Here is a 17555-nt window from a genome sequence, read left to right as displayed (position 1 = left end):
AGACGTTGTCCTGGATTTTCTCATTTTGACAGAGAATGTCTGTGCAGCTTTTCTAACCTTCACAGCTCTGGTCACATGACTCTACTCAGCTAATCAAACATCAGAGAAATAAGTGTAAGAGTTCTCTTGAACTTGATATCTCAGAAACTCCTCGAGGCACAAACATTCATTGGGGATGAACTGACTAGGTTAGTGGTCAAAGGTTAAAGGTCACTGTGACTTGGAAGCATACAACTGTGAGGTGGTAATCATGTCATTTTTCTCAAAATCAGCCACTTCATTTTAAGATGCACATTTTTCTAAAGCTCCATGTGAAGTATTTGTGGGGAGAAGTCAAAGGTGGTTAACTGGTTAGATGAACGATGGTTTATTTTACAGCAACAAGCTGTTTAGCTTGGAAGTTTGTTGTTCAGAGAAACTGTTGTTGTGCGTCTCCTTTATCCTGCACGGTTTTGTAATGAATGCAGTCTCTGACCCTCTGAGATAAGATAGAAATAAAGTATTTATTCACAAGATGGATGGTGCACAATAGAGTCTATTTGTCTTGTGCTGTGCAGCCTCCAGGTGTCAATGAATGTGAGAGTGAAAGTGAAGAAGAGTGCGCTCAGTCAACCGCCCTGGATAAACGAGGGTCACTAAAAAAAGGCTCATCAGCATAAATATGTTCTCTAATGAGACTGATGTGGGCAGTGGGCCGCGCTCTGCCTGTCTCCACTTCATAAAACTGGTCTTCCTCCATCCTCTCCTGCTCCCATCTCCTCTAACAGGCTCAGCCACAGTTGCCAGGACTCTGGCACCTCCACAACAAGAGATAAGATTTTAATTAAATGGCATTAATGAGAGACATTTAACGAGATGGAGTTTGATTCTGACTCTAATTGGTTTTCCGTTGAGATGTATCCTGGACACGAAACAGCTGGAGAACTGAGTGTGTGTTCCTTTGTGAGGGCTAGGGTCTTTTATTTGTATTATTTATTATTATTTTTATCTTTTTAACAGGTCTCTGCAAACCTTTCAGCTGTCTCTGACATCTAAACAGGGGAGAGAAGAATGAGGTCGTCTTCTTGTGTATTTCAGCTGATTAAAACGGGTCATGTCCTAGTAAAACCACATTTCACCAAAGGGCAGACGGGACAGAGACAGTGAGAGGACGCTGTGTGTTTGATTAGAGAGGAGTGGACACAGTGATGTGTACAGCTTGTTAAAAAAAAAAAAAAAACAGGTCACAAGTCTTGTTCTGACCACTCTGACCTCCACTATTTCATTTGAATACATTTATGCGATGGGTGGTGTCGATGGCTGCTTGAACTATATGAATGTTTAAGGTTGTGATATTGAGGAAGTGTCTGCCAGTTAATGTTCTGTTTCAGTAGCTACAGTATATCACATCAGAACTGGGCCTGGTGTTGATTCTATATATATTTTATAAAGACTGTCTGAACATGCACATATCATTTTATATTATTCATCTTGTTCTGTCTTTTTCCACACAGTCGAGTCTTTAATCTTTGCTTGTCATCTTGGCACATTTGCCTTTTCCTCTGTCATGTTATTTGTTTGGAGACGAGGTGTCTGTGGACTTTACATCTCACTTTCACCAGTGAGTGAGTTTCTTTCTTTTCATTATATTTTATCACATCTTTGTGTTTGAGCTGTTCAAATAAACACAATGAAACTGAAGAGGAGCAGGATGAGGTGAACAGACAGTTCCTCTGCCCCCCCCCCCCCCCCCCGGCTGAGAGGAGCGGAGACCCCCTGCAGTCCTCCCTCCTCACCCACCTCGTCTTCGTTGCCTCTGTCAGACCCAGTGACCTGAATAAGCTGGATCACCCCCAAACCTTCGTCACCCCACCTCTGCCCCCTCATCCTCCACCTTCTTACCCTCATGCTGTTTTCACATAAAATAGGAATAGAAGATATATTCAAAATGCAAATTCATACTAAAATCGCTCAGTTCTTTATCGATCAATCATTCAATCAAACTTTATTTGTACAGCACTTGACTGATGATCACAGGTAACTGATAAGCCAAATAAGCACAAATCAAATAAGACAGCTGACAGTAAGATACAATGAAGCAATAATAACATCAACAAGAATAAAAAAATATATAAGAATTATTAATAAATAAAGACAATAAAATTAATAATAAAATAACAGGTGGAAAAAGAATAAAACACAATTTACAACCTAGAAACAATAAAATCAGTGAATAAAGAAAAAACCTTTAGCTTGATGAATGTTTCCTGTTCTAAACAGTAAAAGACATAATCTGTTCATATAATGATGGCGGATTCTGTCTCTTAAAAATGTATAATTGATTACATTAATAACAGTACAGTTATTCAGGTCCACATCTGCCCTGAAGACATTTTGACGTGTCACAGTAGGAAAAGCACAGATGTAGATAATCAGTCCATTCAGCTGTTTGGGTTTCAGGGTCTGTGCTGGCTCACTGTGACAGAGTCAGACTGAGTCGTCACAGTGCAGACCCTGAAACATGGAGGTGGGAGTCAGCTGATCTGCTTCTCAAAGGTTTGTCGGCACAGTTAAGTTGGTCCAGAGATCAAAATCAAAACCAGACCCACACCTGATCAGCTGCAGGTACAGACTGTGAGGGCAGGTGTGTGGGGTGAGTTGACAGGGTCAGACGGGGCCTGTGTGAGCGCTTCCTGTAACGTCGTGTCTGTTTCCAGGCCCAGGAGCCTCGTAACCCTCCAATAACACGTCAGCAGGCGGACAAAGAGCCACAACACACTGATACAAGTGGACGTCACCCGGAGGCGATGGCGGTGTCTAATTTAATATACTCATCACAATAACAAGCCTATTTGTGAGCTGGGGGCGGGGCTGTTTAGACACACAGCCCACCTACTGTTTTTTGTGTACAGTTTACAGTACAGTACAACCACATACAGAAGATGTGTTTATTTTCTGTACGGCAAGAGTTTGGATGATGCCTTCTTTTATGGTTGTGAATAAAGAAACCTCTCTTCAACACTGCATAAAGTCCATAAAGACACACTAAGAACAGCCCCCTCCTTCTCTCTGAGCTGCTCTGTGCCCATCTGTCTGCTCCTGTGTTGTTTACATCTGCAAGTATGTGAGTCCTCCTGCAGGGCTTAGTCACCAGACTGTGGCTACGAGGATGAAAGGCACAGGAAGCTAGTCTGTGTGTTACTTGCTGAAGAGAAGGTGTGATCGCTGCAGTGTGCAAATGTGAAGTAGCCACATTCACACTGGCTGTTCATCTGCTTGATGTTTAATTAAAATCTTACATGAGGAAAAAAGAATTGCATAGCTGTTTTAAACCAGGAAAGTGGCTGTAATCATTTCACTGTCTGGTAAAAATGTGGTAAATGTTTGTGAAGGTTTGGGAAACAGACCAAATGATCACCAGTTAACCTTCCTCTCGTTTCAGCTCCAGTGCAGCGCTGGTTTACGTTGGTGAAAGCTCTTAATACAGAGCAGTGTTAAAGCAGTCGTTTTCGGAGGCCTGAAAAAGCACAACTACCCAGTAATTAGGGAGGAAAAAAAACAAAATGCAAAGATGAAAGTCCTTTAAAAAACAGAATATGGTGTGGCAGATTTTAGCTTTCTCTTGTTTTTTATTACAGTAATTATCTTGCAGCTACATTTATATCTGTGTGTTGAAGTAATTTCCAAAAACCCGTTCACAAAACTTCTGTAGCTGCTCTATATTGTAGTTGATGTGTGTTTCCTTAGAAATAGAAATACACACCAGAGATATGGTGACTACTGACATACCACATGGGGGCTCTGACAACTGTGATTGGTCATCTGTGGCTTCTCATCTTTTGTTTCTGATGTTGGATATTGTTTATAGCAAAGACTGGATTAAGACGGTTAAATAAAGGTTAATAATCTTAATCTTAAAGTCAAAAGGTAGATGTCCATGTGTTTTTGATTATAAAGCAGGTCTAGGTTCTATATTAATACTGTGAAAGTGTCAAAGCCTCAGTCCACAGAGAAATGCACACAGCCTGTATTCAGAAACTGAGCCTTGAAACCAGCCGTCAGGACTTCTGGAACTTTGTGATGTCACAACAAAGCAGTCACCACCCTCAGCCACGCCCCAAGACCCGCCCAACTGGTCCCACCATCCAACCTTGCAGGATTTTGTTTCTCTGAGTGTTTACCTGAAATCTGCTATATTTTTATTGGATCACTCAGAAAACAGTCAGCCAATCAGAACAGAGGCTCTGAGACTCGATTGGCTGGGGCTTCAGCTCTACATAAAGGGACTCTCCTTAGTTTGCTCTGATGGTGGAAAGACAAATTAAATAGACATTTTTCAGGGCAGAAATTTTAGCCAGTTTTTCATACAAAATGAAGCTTGGAGTTTTTAATGAATTCCCAGAAAATCTGTAAAAGAAAATGTGAATTAATGTGTGAGATGATGTGATAATCAGTTGGTGGAACTCATTTTCCAGTAGGACGCCATTGCAAAAGGTTTGGAGAGGAAGACAGTCAAAGCTCCAAATGTGGAAAACTGTAGAAAACACTTTTATTGTTTTATAGACCAAATCATTTACCAATTAATTGACAAATAATCTCAATATTGAGATAGATTTTTTTGGGGTGCTAATAAATCGCTGTATTTACCCGCCTATGTCTCATTAGCATCATTAATGCTGAGTGTTGTTCTCCAGTCATGAACCATAGACTCTTCCATCATGTCCAGGTATCGGGGGGAATTTGGTGGCCATCCAGTCCAGCAGGATCTCCACTCACCTACATTTCCACTGTGCTCCTGGGGAGGTTCCTGACGAGGCCAAGGGCTGCTACTACCCCTGCCGCACATTCTGTGGTACAGGTGAGTACATGAGCACACATACTGAGCATAATGAAACCATACACTCACCAAACCTGTACTCCACTTTATTCATCCAATCAGCCAATCATGTGGCGGCAGTGTATAAAATCCTGCAGGTACAGGTGAGGAGCTTCAGTTCAGACTCTCTCTCTCTCTTACTCTCTCTGTCTCTCTCTCTCACCAGACAGTTTTTATAAAACAGTGTTGCAGAAACACAGCCACAGTCTGACAGTTTGTTTTCTCATGGTTTCTTTGCATTTTCTCAGGAGCCAATCACAGATCTGCTCAGGTGCTCCTCCTCCTGGTGATTCCTGGTCACATAATCTTCCTCTACACCATCCACCTGATGAAGAGTGGCCACACCACCCTCACACCCATCTTTATGTCTGTCTACCTGGCTGCTGCTATGCTGCAGGTGAGCACGCGTTGACTTTAAAGTGACAATTTAGGTTATTTGATGTGGTTGTGTCAGGGACTTTTCTACAGTCAGTGTGTTAGCTGCAGAAGCTCCCAGTTTCCCAGCAGCAGGAGCACCAACACAGAAGCTGATCAATGTACTGCTGTTGATGGGTTCAGCAGAAAAAAGGTATTTTAGCCACCTAAAAAAACCAATATCAGTTTAAGGTTACACTATATTTTGAATACTTTCATAGCTGTTTCCAACCTAAACTGTGAATGTTTGAATGATATTTTCAACATGAACACAAAGACCTTTGTGTTATTAGGTGGAATAGATTGTGTTTGGTCATAATTTTAACTGAGATGAAGATCTGATCATATTTTAATACACATATATAAACGCAGCTGATTCCAACAGGCTCACGTACTTTTTCTCTCCACTGTATATCACTGTATATCACTGTATTTCAGTGTATATCAGTGTATATCAGTGTATACTTTATACAAGCTGATAATAATTCAGTTCTCTGTTCATCTCCAAATAGTTTGAAGTGGTTTACCTGTGTGTAGTTAGTTGAGTTTTTCTTTCGGGTAGCTAAAACATTTAGAGTCCTGCTTAGATTTTCATTATCAGCTCCATTAGTTCAAGCTACAATATGTAAGTTCTGGAAATTAGCACTAGCATGAGACTTGAGACTTGATAGTGCACCTCTCAGCTCCTCCCACCCCTCCCTCCCCTGCTCCGATACATCACCCAGCCCTCCACCTACATCCTTGTGGTGTTCACTGTCTCAGCTAAGATAGGAATCAGGAGCTTTCTAGCCTGTGTCTTAAATATAGCGACACTTTCCAGCAGCTAATACCAGCTTAAGGCCTCGGTATGAGAGGGGTTGTGAGGCTGGGTAACAGAAGCCTTTGACAGCTTCTCTCCACCTCCAGATGTGTTCAACTAAGACTGTTAGAAATAGGTTATGTAGTGTAGTTTTAACATTATGAACAATACTGACTTGTAAATGAAGTTTTCCAACAAGCAAATGTTTTGAATTATTATTATGTTAGAACTTATGAAAAGGTAGAAGTATATTTTTATCCACTCATGCTCATTGGTTTGAAGAACTGTCTTCATACACGTCTGTTTACAGAGCATTGAAGAGTCCCCACAATCTGTGACTATGAAATACAAGCTTGGACTGTGAACTTCACCAAACACCAGCACAAGCTTCATCAAGCTTCATGCACTGTTGATATCTGTTATTACTCACTGTGTGTGTGTATGTGTGTGTGTGTGTGTGTGTGTGTGTGTGTGTGTGTGTGTGTATCCTTTGAATTCCTACAGTGATGTGGTTTGAGGCAGGGAATCTGAAGGAATCTGACTTCTGTACGGTTTTGTTTTGGCAGCAGTAAAGATAATAACAAAGGAACCACTTGAATTATGAATTACTGCTTTTACCTTCTCAGGTGCAGCCTGATCTTTCTTCATGTCTGGAATTTTAAGAATTTAGTTGGTGTGTTTTTGTGTATGCACTGGACACTGGCTTTGCTCAAAGGCTTTTCAAGGCTTTCCTAAATCTTTAATGTAGACATGGAACATTAAGACGTGATCCCAGCCAGTGAGGAGCTGGAGACTTTCCAAGTCAATCTAGTCTGCAGCCAGTAGAGCTGCTTTAAGGGCGCTTCAGTCCCAGATGGCAGAGACAGGCCCATGGGATTGGAGGGGTTGAAAGATTTTGGGTCCATCCTAATATTTACAACAGTTTATTGGTTGCATTGATGAGCCTTAAACATCACCTTTCCCTCTGAGTTTCAATTGTCCTACAGGGTTTACAACCTCAGGTCAGGCCAAAAGGCAGATGAGCCAACGCATGTCAGAGTAATTAATGAACTTCTTTGTGAAATCATAGAGAAATTCTGCTTCGAATAATGGTTTCTGCACAAAGTTATTTCAGAATACTTGTTTACCGATGCATGGCACTGAATTACTCACAGAATTTCATATGCTTTGTCATCAGTGTATTAGTAAAGACATAATAGCAGACGCTAATTATTAGGCTGAATGCTGCACATAATATGTGAGTTCAATATTAACTGATGCCATATTCAATCTGAGGCTCAGTGTAACACTGGATGGATAAATGCTGGAGTCTCTAAAACACTCAGAGGGACTATATGTTTTCAAAGCCTGCACATATCTCACATGAAAAACATACAGATACACACAATCCATATTGAGTTGGACATGCTGTAGAGTCACAGTATATTAGGGCTGAGAAAAAGCATCAAAACAGACACATAGGACCTCTCACTGCTCATGTCAGTTAATTCAGTTAATACCTTCTCCAATGTTCATGAGTATATCCTCCTAAAAAATACTACCTCGTCTTAAGTCATGCCCCTGGAGGGGTGTCCAACTAACATTAGTCCACGGTCACTCAAAGTGAAGCCAGAGATATGGACACAACACAAACACTGAGCCACAGGCTACGTCCACACTCATGACTTTTAGTTTTAAACTCATCTCTTCTTCTCTGTTTCATCCTCCATCCACTTTCCTCCAGAGTCTTCAGCCCCTAAAACAGAGACTTTCAGAAACTGGATCCGAGACAGAGAGAGAGAGACTGTTAAGAGCTAAAAAGGTAAAAGGGATTGGAGTGTGAGTGGTTATGTAGGGTTATCCAGGTTGGAATGCATTTTTTAATTTGTGAATGTGCATGTCGAGGCTGAAATCTTTAAACTTCCTCCAGACGTGTTTTTAAAAAAATCCTCTGTTCTGATTCATATTTAGTTAAACATGTTTTCATAAAATCTGGTCTGAAGCTCATCTACTCTAACTCCCTGAGAAACCTGGATCAGGCCTTGGCCCCGCCCACCACCTGCTTGCTCCAGGTGTCCAGGTGAAAGAGCAGAGAGTATGAAGATGGTTAGAGGAGGAAACTTCAGAGAGACTCAGCCTCATGTTGGAGCCTCAGTCAGACCCAGACTCAGATGAGGAGTCTGTTGAGACCAGAATCAGAGACTACTAGCTTGTTGGTGAACTGCTGTAGCTGGCAGGCTAACAACTAAGTTGCTAGCCGACCTAGTCCCTGGAACCTCTCTCTTTTCTCTCTCCTGTTCTGTTTTCTGTCCCATGGCTTTTTGTTCGCCATTGTACATCATTTGTTCAATTAAAAGTTACTGAAGATAGAAATGAAAGAGCTGACGAGCTTGCTAACAGTGAGCAAGCTTATCTTGGTGGCTAGTGGGACAATAAGTTCACACAGTCTGCCAACGCTGAACTTGATTCTAATTAAATTCGCCCCTGTGAGCGAATCGGACAGTCACAGCAGTTCCTCTGGAATGAATTAAAATCACTGTGGAATTCAGACATTTTAAAACCTGGTGAGATCACCCCCAAAGGCTGCTGTGGCAGAAGGGACGAAACCCCTCCCACAGCAAGTCCTCCTCCAAAGCTGTGCATCTGCCTCCATGGTCATTTATAAGAAGCATTTACTTCAGTATCTTTCTAGTAGACAGCATTAGCTACTGTACAGCTGTCAATAGCCTCAGTCACTGCTCTGTACAGACCCCAGTGAATCACTGCATATCTGAAACTGGAATCACTGGATCCAGATGTATTTCATTCTGTGGCTGCTGTAAGTAAAGAAATAAATGTCTTTCAGATATCCAACTGCCACAAACCATTAACAAAGACTCATATCCATTTAAGATCCAGTACATACAGACGGTACAATAAGGTTTTATGTTCTGTCTCCATGCTCGACATGGAGTGAGACACATTTTGGCAAAAAGAAGGGGAAAGTACTGTAACAGTCTGTTTCTTTAATAGTGACGATAAGCAGAAATTGCATATGGTGGGGTTTGATAATGTTCTATTTAAAGTGAAAGCCATAGAAAATTAGGGGAGAAATTGAAACATTTCTCCAGAATAGCTGGACTCATTGTGATATCTCTGCAAGCCTCGCAGCAGAGTCAGTGAGCAGAAAAGGAAAGAAGGTAGTTAAATTCAGCACAGTTCTGCTCGTGTGGTTGATGGTGTTGCACAAACCTATAGTGAATAAATAAACAAGGACATACACTACTAGAAAATAGCACAAACATGAAAATATAAATATGCAACAGCACAGCAATGCTTGAGACTATATGAGGCAGAGCAAAATAAACTAATGCAACCAAATGCAATATGTCACAGAGGTGTCAAAAAAAAACTCAGTACAAGAAGATAGTTTGACAGTTTGGGAGTCAAGAAACATCAAGTTTAACGGTGATGAATATGCATCACTATGGTAATGTAACATTCATGGTGCTGGGACATTTAATGATAACTGAGGTGAAAGTTCCATCACATACAAGCCATACAATGGCTGTGTTAAAAGCACTTTAACTCTGAAGCCCAGTCCTCATTATTTCAGTGAAGGCTGGGCATCAGACATCATTAGTGTCATCTTCATAGATTACAAATCTCCCAAGTTTAAGCAGTGAGAAAGTTGCTGGACCTCAGAACTCTTCATTGTCTAACACTCACTGTAGAAGCTGAAAGAGCAAAGAAAAAAACACTGATTGTTGGAGATATCAGTTGTGTTTCTAAGCATGCTCAGCGGCCTCTGCCTTACAATGGTCTTTCCTCCACAGACTGCAGACTGTCTCATTCCGTAGAGGCCACACCTTTGTATACCACATCCTCCGAAGGATGTGGCTCTTGAATTGGGATACAGCCCCTGTGGTTCATTGGTGTATTTATTGTGTAAAGTTCAGCTCTATGGCAGGGGAATTAGATGGATCAGGCTCTGGATATACAGGCAGTATTTAGTTGATGTAAGTAATTCATTGTGTTTTGGTCTTTTCATGGAATTTCTGACAATAATCTTTTGAGAACAAATCTTTGCAAGTTTGTATGAGTGGTTGTTTGACAAATGGTTCCTTTACTCTTAAATGCATCTGTAGAACATGCTCGAATACAAAGGAAAAGCCATAATATAATTCCAGTCTGTGTACAATGAAGTGAAACAGCTTGTAACTGTCTGGAAATCAAACATTTCAGTGAGCAGCTCTTTCAAAGAGTACAGCTAAATCCAATTACGTTCAGATGATAAGTTCTTGCACTGTTCTGAAGTAGCAGTAAGGTGACATAAAGCAGTACCACGTGTGTCCTTTCAGGCAGGCCTTGCAGATTTCACCATGGAAATCCAATTGTTAGCTGCTGTAGTTAGCCAGCCTCAAATAGAGTCCTGAAGGAATGACTCCTAAAGCCTAGATATTTGTTGCTTTTCAGCACTTCCTGTTCCCTTGTCTCTGCTTTTTTTGAACAGGTTGAAATAAGGTCTGTGTTTAACAGCAGCTCAAGACATTTTCAGGTTTGATTCTCTGACATCAAATCCGTCAGTAAATCCCCCAGTCCTGATTCTTGAAGCTTCTCCGTCTGTTAAAAAAGGCCGGTTGCTAACAAGAGTCTAAATGAGATGACAGAGGTTGTCGGGGACGTTAAACGTCATCAGTCCAACATGAAATCCGATCTCCTCACCAGTCCACCTTTGCAGCCTCGTTGTGTTTCTACAAACTTTCACTAACTCTGTCAGAGGAAAGGCTTCTGTAGAAGAGCTCAGAGCTAAATCAAACTACAGGTTGAAGTTTGGTGGTGGTGATGGTGAAGTCATGTGACTGTGGTGTCGTTGGTTTAGAGCCTAACATGAGCTTTTTACTGCTGCTGATTGTATTTAGGCTTCAAACATCATAAAGTGAAGATTATCCTGCTAAACAAAACCTGTCATCTCTAATCAGCCAAAACACAACAGAGAAATCCTATTGGCTGTTTGTGGATGGAACTGGGTGATGATGACGTCAGAGTTGGTCTATGGAAATACGTCATCCCTGCGGCTCTCTGTAGCCCGTCTGGGGAGCCTTCATAGATGCCTTACCTCTTCAAATGTGATGGCTGACACTAAATTGATGTTTTACTTTCATCTGGACCTGATTTTATTTTACAACTTAAGATACTTTCAAACCTAATTTTCTATATGGTTTACTAAGTGCAAAGACCCAAACTAATTTTAGAAATGTAGGTATTTGGTGGGTGTGGGGGGGGGTTGCTTGCCTCTAAAGAGCTTCAGACCGGCATGATATTTTTGCCCATCCTCAGACCCACATATTCTTGTTATTTTTTCAAGTTGCTACATGAAAGTAGATTGCATGATTGCACATGTTGGAGCATGAATTTTGCTCAGGCGTGAGAGTCAAAGGAATTAAAATCAACTTATCTGCTATCAGCATCCACAACAAACTAAATAACATACAGTCATTTTCAGTGGGACATTTCCATTTGCTACATGTGTAAGTGATGTGCAGTTGGATAACTTGACACAAAGGCGAGTGTCGGCATCTCAGGAGATCAAACAGCTTCATTTCTTAGATGCTTCCTCCTTTCTACTCTGGCATGATAAAGGAACCAGATACAGTATTTGTCTCGTTCATTTCACTTTTCTTTTGCAATAATTTGGAACTTGGATTGGAGTTGGATGTATCTGGCTCCTTAAAGAACTGACAGCCTGAAACTTTGCTCACAACACTTTGCCCAAACTAATCCTGGATGGAAACCTGTGCACTGTAAATGATGGATTGCAGTCGACAGTTTTGAGGCGGATGATGGTACAAAAGCAACAACTGCAACGACCGAGAGGATGTCGAACTCTGCCGCCCTGTCATCACGAATAAAAGACAGAGCTACGACTCTTCGCTCAGAGAATAGTCAGGTCTGACAGGTTGTTGTTCACCTGTGAGATGCTTTCATCTTGTCATGACTGAACATTATTGGACGGGAAAGCAGGAGGCCATGTTGTTCAACAGGATTACCCTACTTCAAAGACAGGGCTGTCAACAGGTTATCAGAGCTCTTACATTTGTGTTTTTTTTTCTGCACAGAAAATGATATATTGTCATAATCAATTCTCCCTGTTCCCTCTTGATACCATCAGCCCTGCTTGTATTCTTAGCATGTCATACTTTTATGTTTTTATAGTGTTTGCACCGCCAACTCCGGACAGCTCATTTCCCCTTAAATTATAGACTCATCCTTATCTTTTAATAGAGTACTCTTTTTCTCCCGGCACCATTCCCTCCATGTGTGGAAGCTTGAATTATGAACAACACTATCGTAACTTGTCTGTCGGTTTGTCTGCTCTGTCCATTACGCCCTCTATGTTTCCACTACACGTTAAGTGTTTGTGCCATTCTACATGGCATTTTGAAGCACTTATTGATAACACAAGCTTTTTCATTTCTCCATCCTGCTTTTCTTTCTATTCCTTGGTCATAAATTGCACCCAATTTTTCTTCTTCTTATTCTCTTTTTTTGTCATAATGGTCTTTATTACTGCCATGAAGAATAAAACAAAAAAAGAGAGAACTGCCTTTTTAATCAAGCCAAAAAAAAAAAGAGAAAGTACATTTTTAAAAAGATTGCAACCAGGAGTTGCCAGGTTCAGGCCCTGCTCTACAACATATTAGTCCATGAATTACAATGACAACATCCCTAATTCACATTATCATGTAATTTAGAAGAAAACAAGAGTCCACAGCCATGCTAGCATGCTACGCTCTGAGCGGCTGTACTGAAGTGCAGTGCTAATGCTAACGTTAGCATGCCAACATATTCACAATGACAACACTGACAAACAGGTAAGAAGCAGATGTAATACCACAATTACCATCTTAGTTTAGCATGTTAGCATGCTTACATTTCCTAATTAGCACTAAAGACAGGCTAAAAGAGGCTGATGGGAATTAGTTCTACAGATGTTTCCTCATAAACCAAAGTTCTGGATAAATTAAATGTTGACCTGATGATGGTGCTAGAGGAAAAAATGAAAGCCTGACCCTCTTTTAATCTGAATCCATCCATTAGTTGTTGAGACATTGTACCCAAAACCACAAATGTCATGAGTGATGAAGCCTGTTATACACTTAAAAATGCATTAGTTCCAATCTAGCATTTTTCATTGCTTTGAGAAGTATCTACTTATCTACGACCTCTCTTCATCACCACCTGAGACCATCATGTCTCTACTGTAGTTGCTAATAATATAGTTTAGATTGAACTTGGAGCATGTGACTGATTACAGTAGCAGTTCATTTGTGAGCTAATATCAGCGTGCTGTGGGGTCCTGGAGCACCATCTTTAGATAGACAGTTGTGAAGTTGTAGGTTTCACCTGATTGGATCACCTGGAACTGTTGTTTCAACGTATGGAAACGTTTGGTAACACCTTATAGACATCCAGATTTGCATACATCTCTAGGATTCCAACCCCAAACTGGTCTAGTTATGGCTATTCCAGTTGTAGTTTTGGCTGGGAGAAGAGGTCTTCAGGTGGTGCCCAGTGTTCATCAAGGGTTTTGAACCTTGACCACAACACTCTGTTTGGGGGGGGTTGGCAGTGGTGTCCAGCTCACTCCCCCTCTCCTCCTGGCCTCCAGCTCATCTCCTTCCTTTTATGCCTCAGCCAACACGAGGCTTCTTCAGCTGCCTCTCCCAACCTTTGAGCTGCTTCTCTCCCCGCTTGGCCTCTTGCTCCCATCCTGGTGAGCAGTATTTGTGATACCTTCAATGTGCTAACTTTTCACATTATTGGTGTTTCCTTCTGTCTTAATTTTGGGTCTGTACCATAATTAAGGTAACGGAATTAAAAAGTAGGAGGAGGATTTTTGTCTCTAATGTATAGCATCCTTAATATAAGAGTTGTCTTTGCAAGACATAGTTGGATTCTTAAAGGAATCGTCTAACATTTTGTGAAAAACACAAAAACACTGAACACAGCTCACGTGTTTGTACAGTGAATATTGAGCTGGAGCCAGCAGACGTTTATCTTAGCTTAGCATAAAGACGGAAAGCAGGGAGAAACAGCTAGCCTGGCTTCATCCAAAGGCAACTACATCCACCAACCAGCACCTTAAATATTCATTATGAAATATTAGTTACGTCTATGTCATTTGTTTAATTGGTGCAGAAACCGAAGGGCCTGATGTGCCTGTGACAACCAGTAGAAAATCTTAGCAAGAAGGTAAAGAGTGTGTTTCCCAAAATGTCAAACCAGTCCTTTAACTTGGATGTTTCCCTCCTGCTCTGTGTCGACTCCATGTGTTGTCTGTTCTTTCTGAGAGAACCTGAGGAACCATGCGGGCTTCTTGCGGGATCTTCATATTAGGGAGCTGCAGTCTAATGCATCTTTCTTCCTCTTTCAGGTGTTGCTGTTGTTATGTATTGCAGACTGGATGGTGCACTCCATGTGGCGGAGCGGCAAAGACCCGGACAGCTTCTCCATCCCTTACCTAACTGCTCTGGGTGACCTGTTGGGCACCGCCCTGCTGGCTCTCAGCTTCCACTTCCTGTGGCTCATAGGAGACCAGGACAGCGATGTGGGTGACTGAGGCAGCGGCAGTGTGACGGGAACTCTGCTGTCTGCCGACCAACTTCTCACACCTTTAAGCCTTGTGGGAACGTGGGTGCTCTCTGTCACTAGCCAGCACATTCCTCTGCTTCACAAACTGGATGAAGCTTCACTTAAACCACATGATGGTCTACAAACTGCTTTCTGATCCTGCCATTTTTTTCTACACACAAAAGACATTATATTTCACAACTATAGACTGTTCTCAGTAGCATTCTGATCGTCATCATTTGCACCAAAGCACTTGCATATTATAATGCTGGTTCAGTTAAGAGGAGCAGGAAAACACCAGCCAGCACCACAACGCTGAGGAAGCTTGGCTTCCGGCTGCTTCTGTGCCATCTGAGCATCAATCTGAGGTCTCCTCCAAAATAATCTCTGGCTGTAACACGTTGGGGATTTACCACCCACCATGTCACAACTTTTGTTTGTGTTTTGTGCTTTGCACCATCACGTTGGTGGAGGGACACAGACAGCTGGGTGGAGGCCCAGTGAGGTGAAACCTGCTGTTATTTTGCTTCAGATTAACTGTTGAACAAACTTTGAAGTCTAATTTCTTCCCTGTTCGTAGCCTCCTGTGTTCTCATCCTTTTAGACTCCAGCACTGTAACCATGTTTATCATGAACCAAGGGGAGACGATTCATTCCCAGATTCAGTCTAGTGACTGATGTTTACGTCCAAACGTGAATAAAGGTAGATAAAATAAAGTGATATAATAATGATAATTTAATTTAATTCAAGTTTAAATGTATCTCTGCAGCCAGCACTACACAGGACCAGGTCACAGCTAGTGAAGAATTTTCTAAACCCCACCCCCAAACAGTGATTGTCCAATCATAGCTTAGCAGCTGTAACTATGTCTGTACAGCAAGGTCTGGATTGGTCCTAATGTTGAAGCGGTGTGCAGTGTGCATGGGGCTGAAGAAAGAGCTGTCCCTGATATTTAAAGAGCTCGGTGAGAGCCTTTTCAAACTAAAACACACAAGCTAAAGCAACTGACTTTATCTGCTCTGGTGAAAGTTTAAACATTCATGTGTCCAGTGAAGTAGCTCATTACCTACACTGGTTAGTGAGCAGTCATATCATGGACTGACTATCACAGGTATGACTACAGGTGACAGTAAAAAGCTCTGCTGCACATCCATTCTGTAAAATTGTGAGTGTGGAGAAGTTTGCATTCCAGCCACGATCAGAGACAGTGTTACGTTTGTCAAACGTCCAAAAACCCTTCCTCTCATAACGTTAAAAGTGAAAGCATGAAAACTAGTATATAAGCTCAGCAGCCAAACAGCTTTCTGTTACAATGAAAGACATCATACAACTAACCAGCTCTTCACTGTAAAACAAGAACAAATCTGTTTATACCTGGATCATCTCTGCAGCTTCAGTATTACAGCACTACATTATGTTTGTGCACCATCAGTGACAGGTGTAGCAACAGGAGCTGAGGGGATCAGGGCTTGGTGAATGGTTCAGTAGTGCTTTGGATCAACCAATCAGCAGAGATGCTTCCGTTATGTGTCCCTTTCCAGACATTCATCTTTGCAGCCCACACTTCTCTGACACTCATGTGAAGCAAAGCATGAAATCCTTCGTATATTATGTCAGCCTCCTGTATTCCCTTTCATTCATTCGTTTATTTGTTCATTCATTCATCTTGTCTGACTGTTGGACATGTCTGTTATCCTCAGTGGTGGGGTCGGGGTGGGGGGGCAGTTGTGCATGTTTGCAGGCCAGTCACATGTTTTTTACATGAATGTGTAACGTCCACATGCAGACGCACAGTTAATGAGCAGTTTCATGATGTGATGGTCTGATTTCCTCCTCGTGTCAGACTAATATAATCAGTGTAAACAGAACCTAATTAAACACCAGATTTGTGACTTTTTTCAGAACATGTTGTGTTTGAGAAGGTTTATTGCTGATTATTGTTGGTCCTTGTAGCTCCTGGAGGAATGACAGGGAATTCTTATTAAACCACCTCCTTATTCTCATAAGTCAGCAGACTTTTATTTGCATGTGAATGTGGCCACTGGTCCTCTTCAACTCCGATATGTGCCTGTAGAGATTGACTGGTTGACAAGGTATTTCTCTGTCACGCCATTAATGCCATTTTCTTTCTACAGCATTGTGATACAGTGCAATGACTCAATGATCTTTTTGTACTCACTTTCTGTTGTACAGCAGTGACTGTTATATTTTTTGAAGCATTTCATTCCATTTTAATTACTGACATGAAATAACTTAAAAATATCATTAAAGTTCTTTGGGGCAAAAATAAATGTTTTCAAAGTGGACATTTTCTTTTGGGATGAAACCCTTTGTTTGCTGTTGTGGCTCATATGAGCCAATAATGTCAAAAATAAAAGTCCCTCAGTTGAACAGCATCTCATTTCAGTTTATTTTTTCTTGAAAGGTTTACCCACATAGCAGGAGTCATTACTGTATTGAAAGGGAAAGAAATCTGTCACATGAGCTCTGTGTTTTCTATGCTCTAATATGATTGTTAGTCACCAGCCTTTTCCAACTCAAGATCACCCATTATGTCAACAAAGAAATTACTTACTGAATGCTCAGTTAAGTTGTAGTGCAAACAACTACACATTATGCCAACATTCTTCTAATCTAGCATTGTCATAAGCAGGCCACAGCCTCTGTACAATGACATTAACAAATCAACCAAAGACCAAAAGTGAAAGGCTGCAGAAATATACCTGGAATATTTGGTTTTCCTCAGTTTATCAGCGACACACACAACACACATCTGAGCATTCCTCTTACTACATCTGTTTACTAGCTCCATGTGCTTAATTGCACAACCACACATTTTTTGCACCGGGCACCTGTGCAGTATTCTACTGGCTTTTCAACAACAAGACTGTCAA

General features: G+C 41.3%; 1 protein-coding gene across 5 annotated transcripts in view; it reads left to right on the top strand.

Annotated features, from left to right (window-relative positions):
• The window catches only part of slc41a2b (solute carrier family 41 member 2b), a 33511-nt gene extending 16454 nt beyond the window's left edge, over positions 1 to 17057 (top strand). For 3 of the 5 annotated variants that reach the window (XM_071501755.1, XM_071501757.1, XM_071501756.1), the window contains exons 9-12: positions 4706 to 4837; positions 5104 to 5252; positions 7792 to 7869; positions 14464 to 17057. In XM_071501755.1, the coding sequence (XP_071357856.1) occupies positions 4706 to 4837; positions 5104 to 5252; positions 7792 to 7869; positions 14464 to 14649 (545 nt within the window). In that variant the 3' untranslated portion in view covers positions 14650 to 17057. Of the gene's footprint in view, positions 1 to 4705; positions 4838 to 5103; positions 5253 to 6378; positions 7754 to 7791; positions 7870 to 14463 lie in introns of those variants that run through there. The other 2 variants (XM_071501758.1, XM_071501759.1) reach the window with 2 other exon arrangements.
• The last annotated feature ends 498 nt before the right edge of the window (positions 17058 to 17555 follow it).

This window comes from Trachinotus anak, unplaced genomic scaffold (assembly GCF_046630095.1).
Source record: "Trachinotus anak isolate AG129_WGS33_773 ecotype Australia unplaced genomic scaffold, CSIRO_AGI_Tana_v1 ptg000018l, whole genome shotgun sequence".
NCBI lineage: Eukaryota > Metazoa > Chordata > Actinopteri > Carangiformes > Carangidae > Trachinotus > Trachinotus anak.
This window is presented reverse-complemented; position numbering and strand designations above follow the sequence as displayed.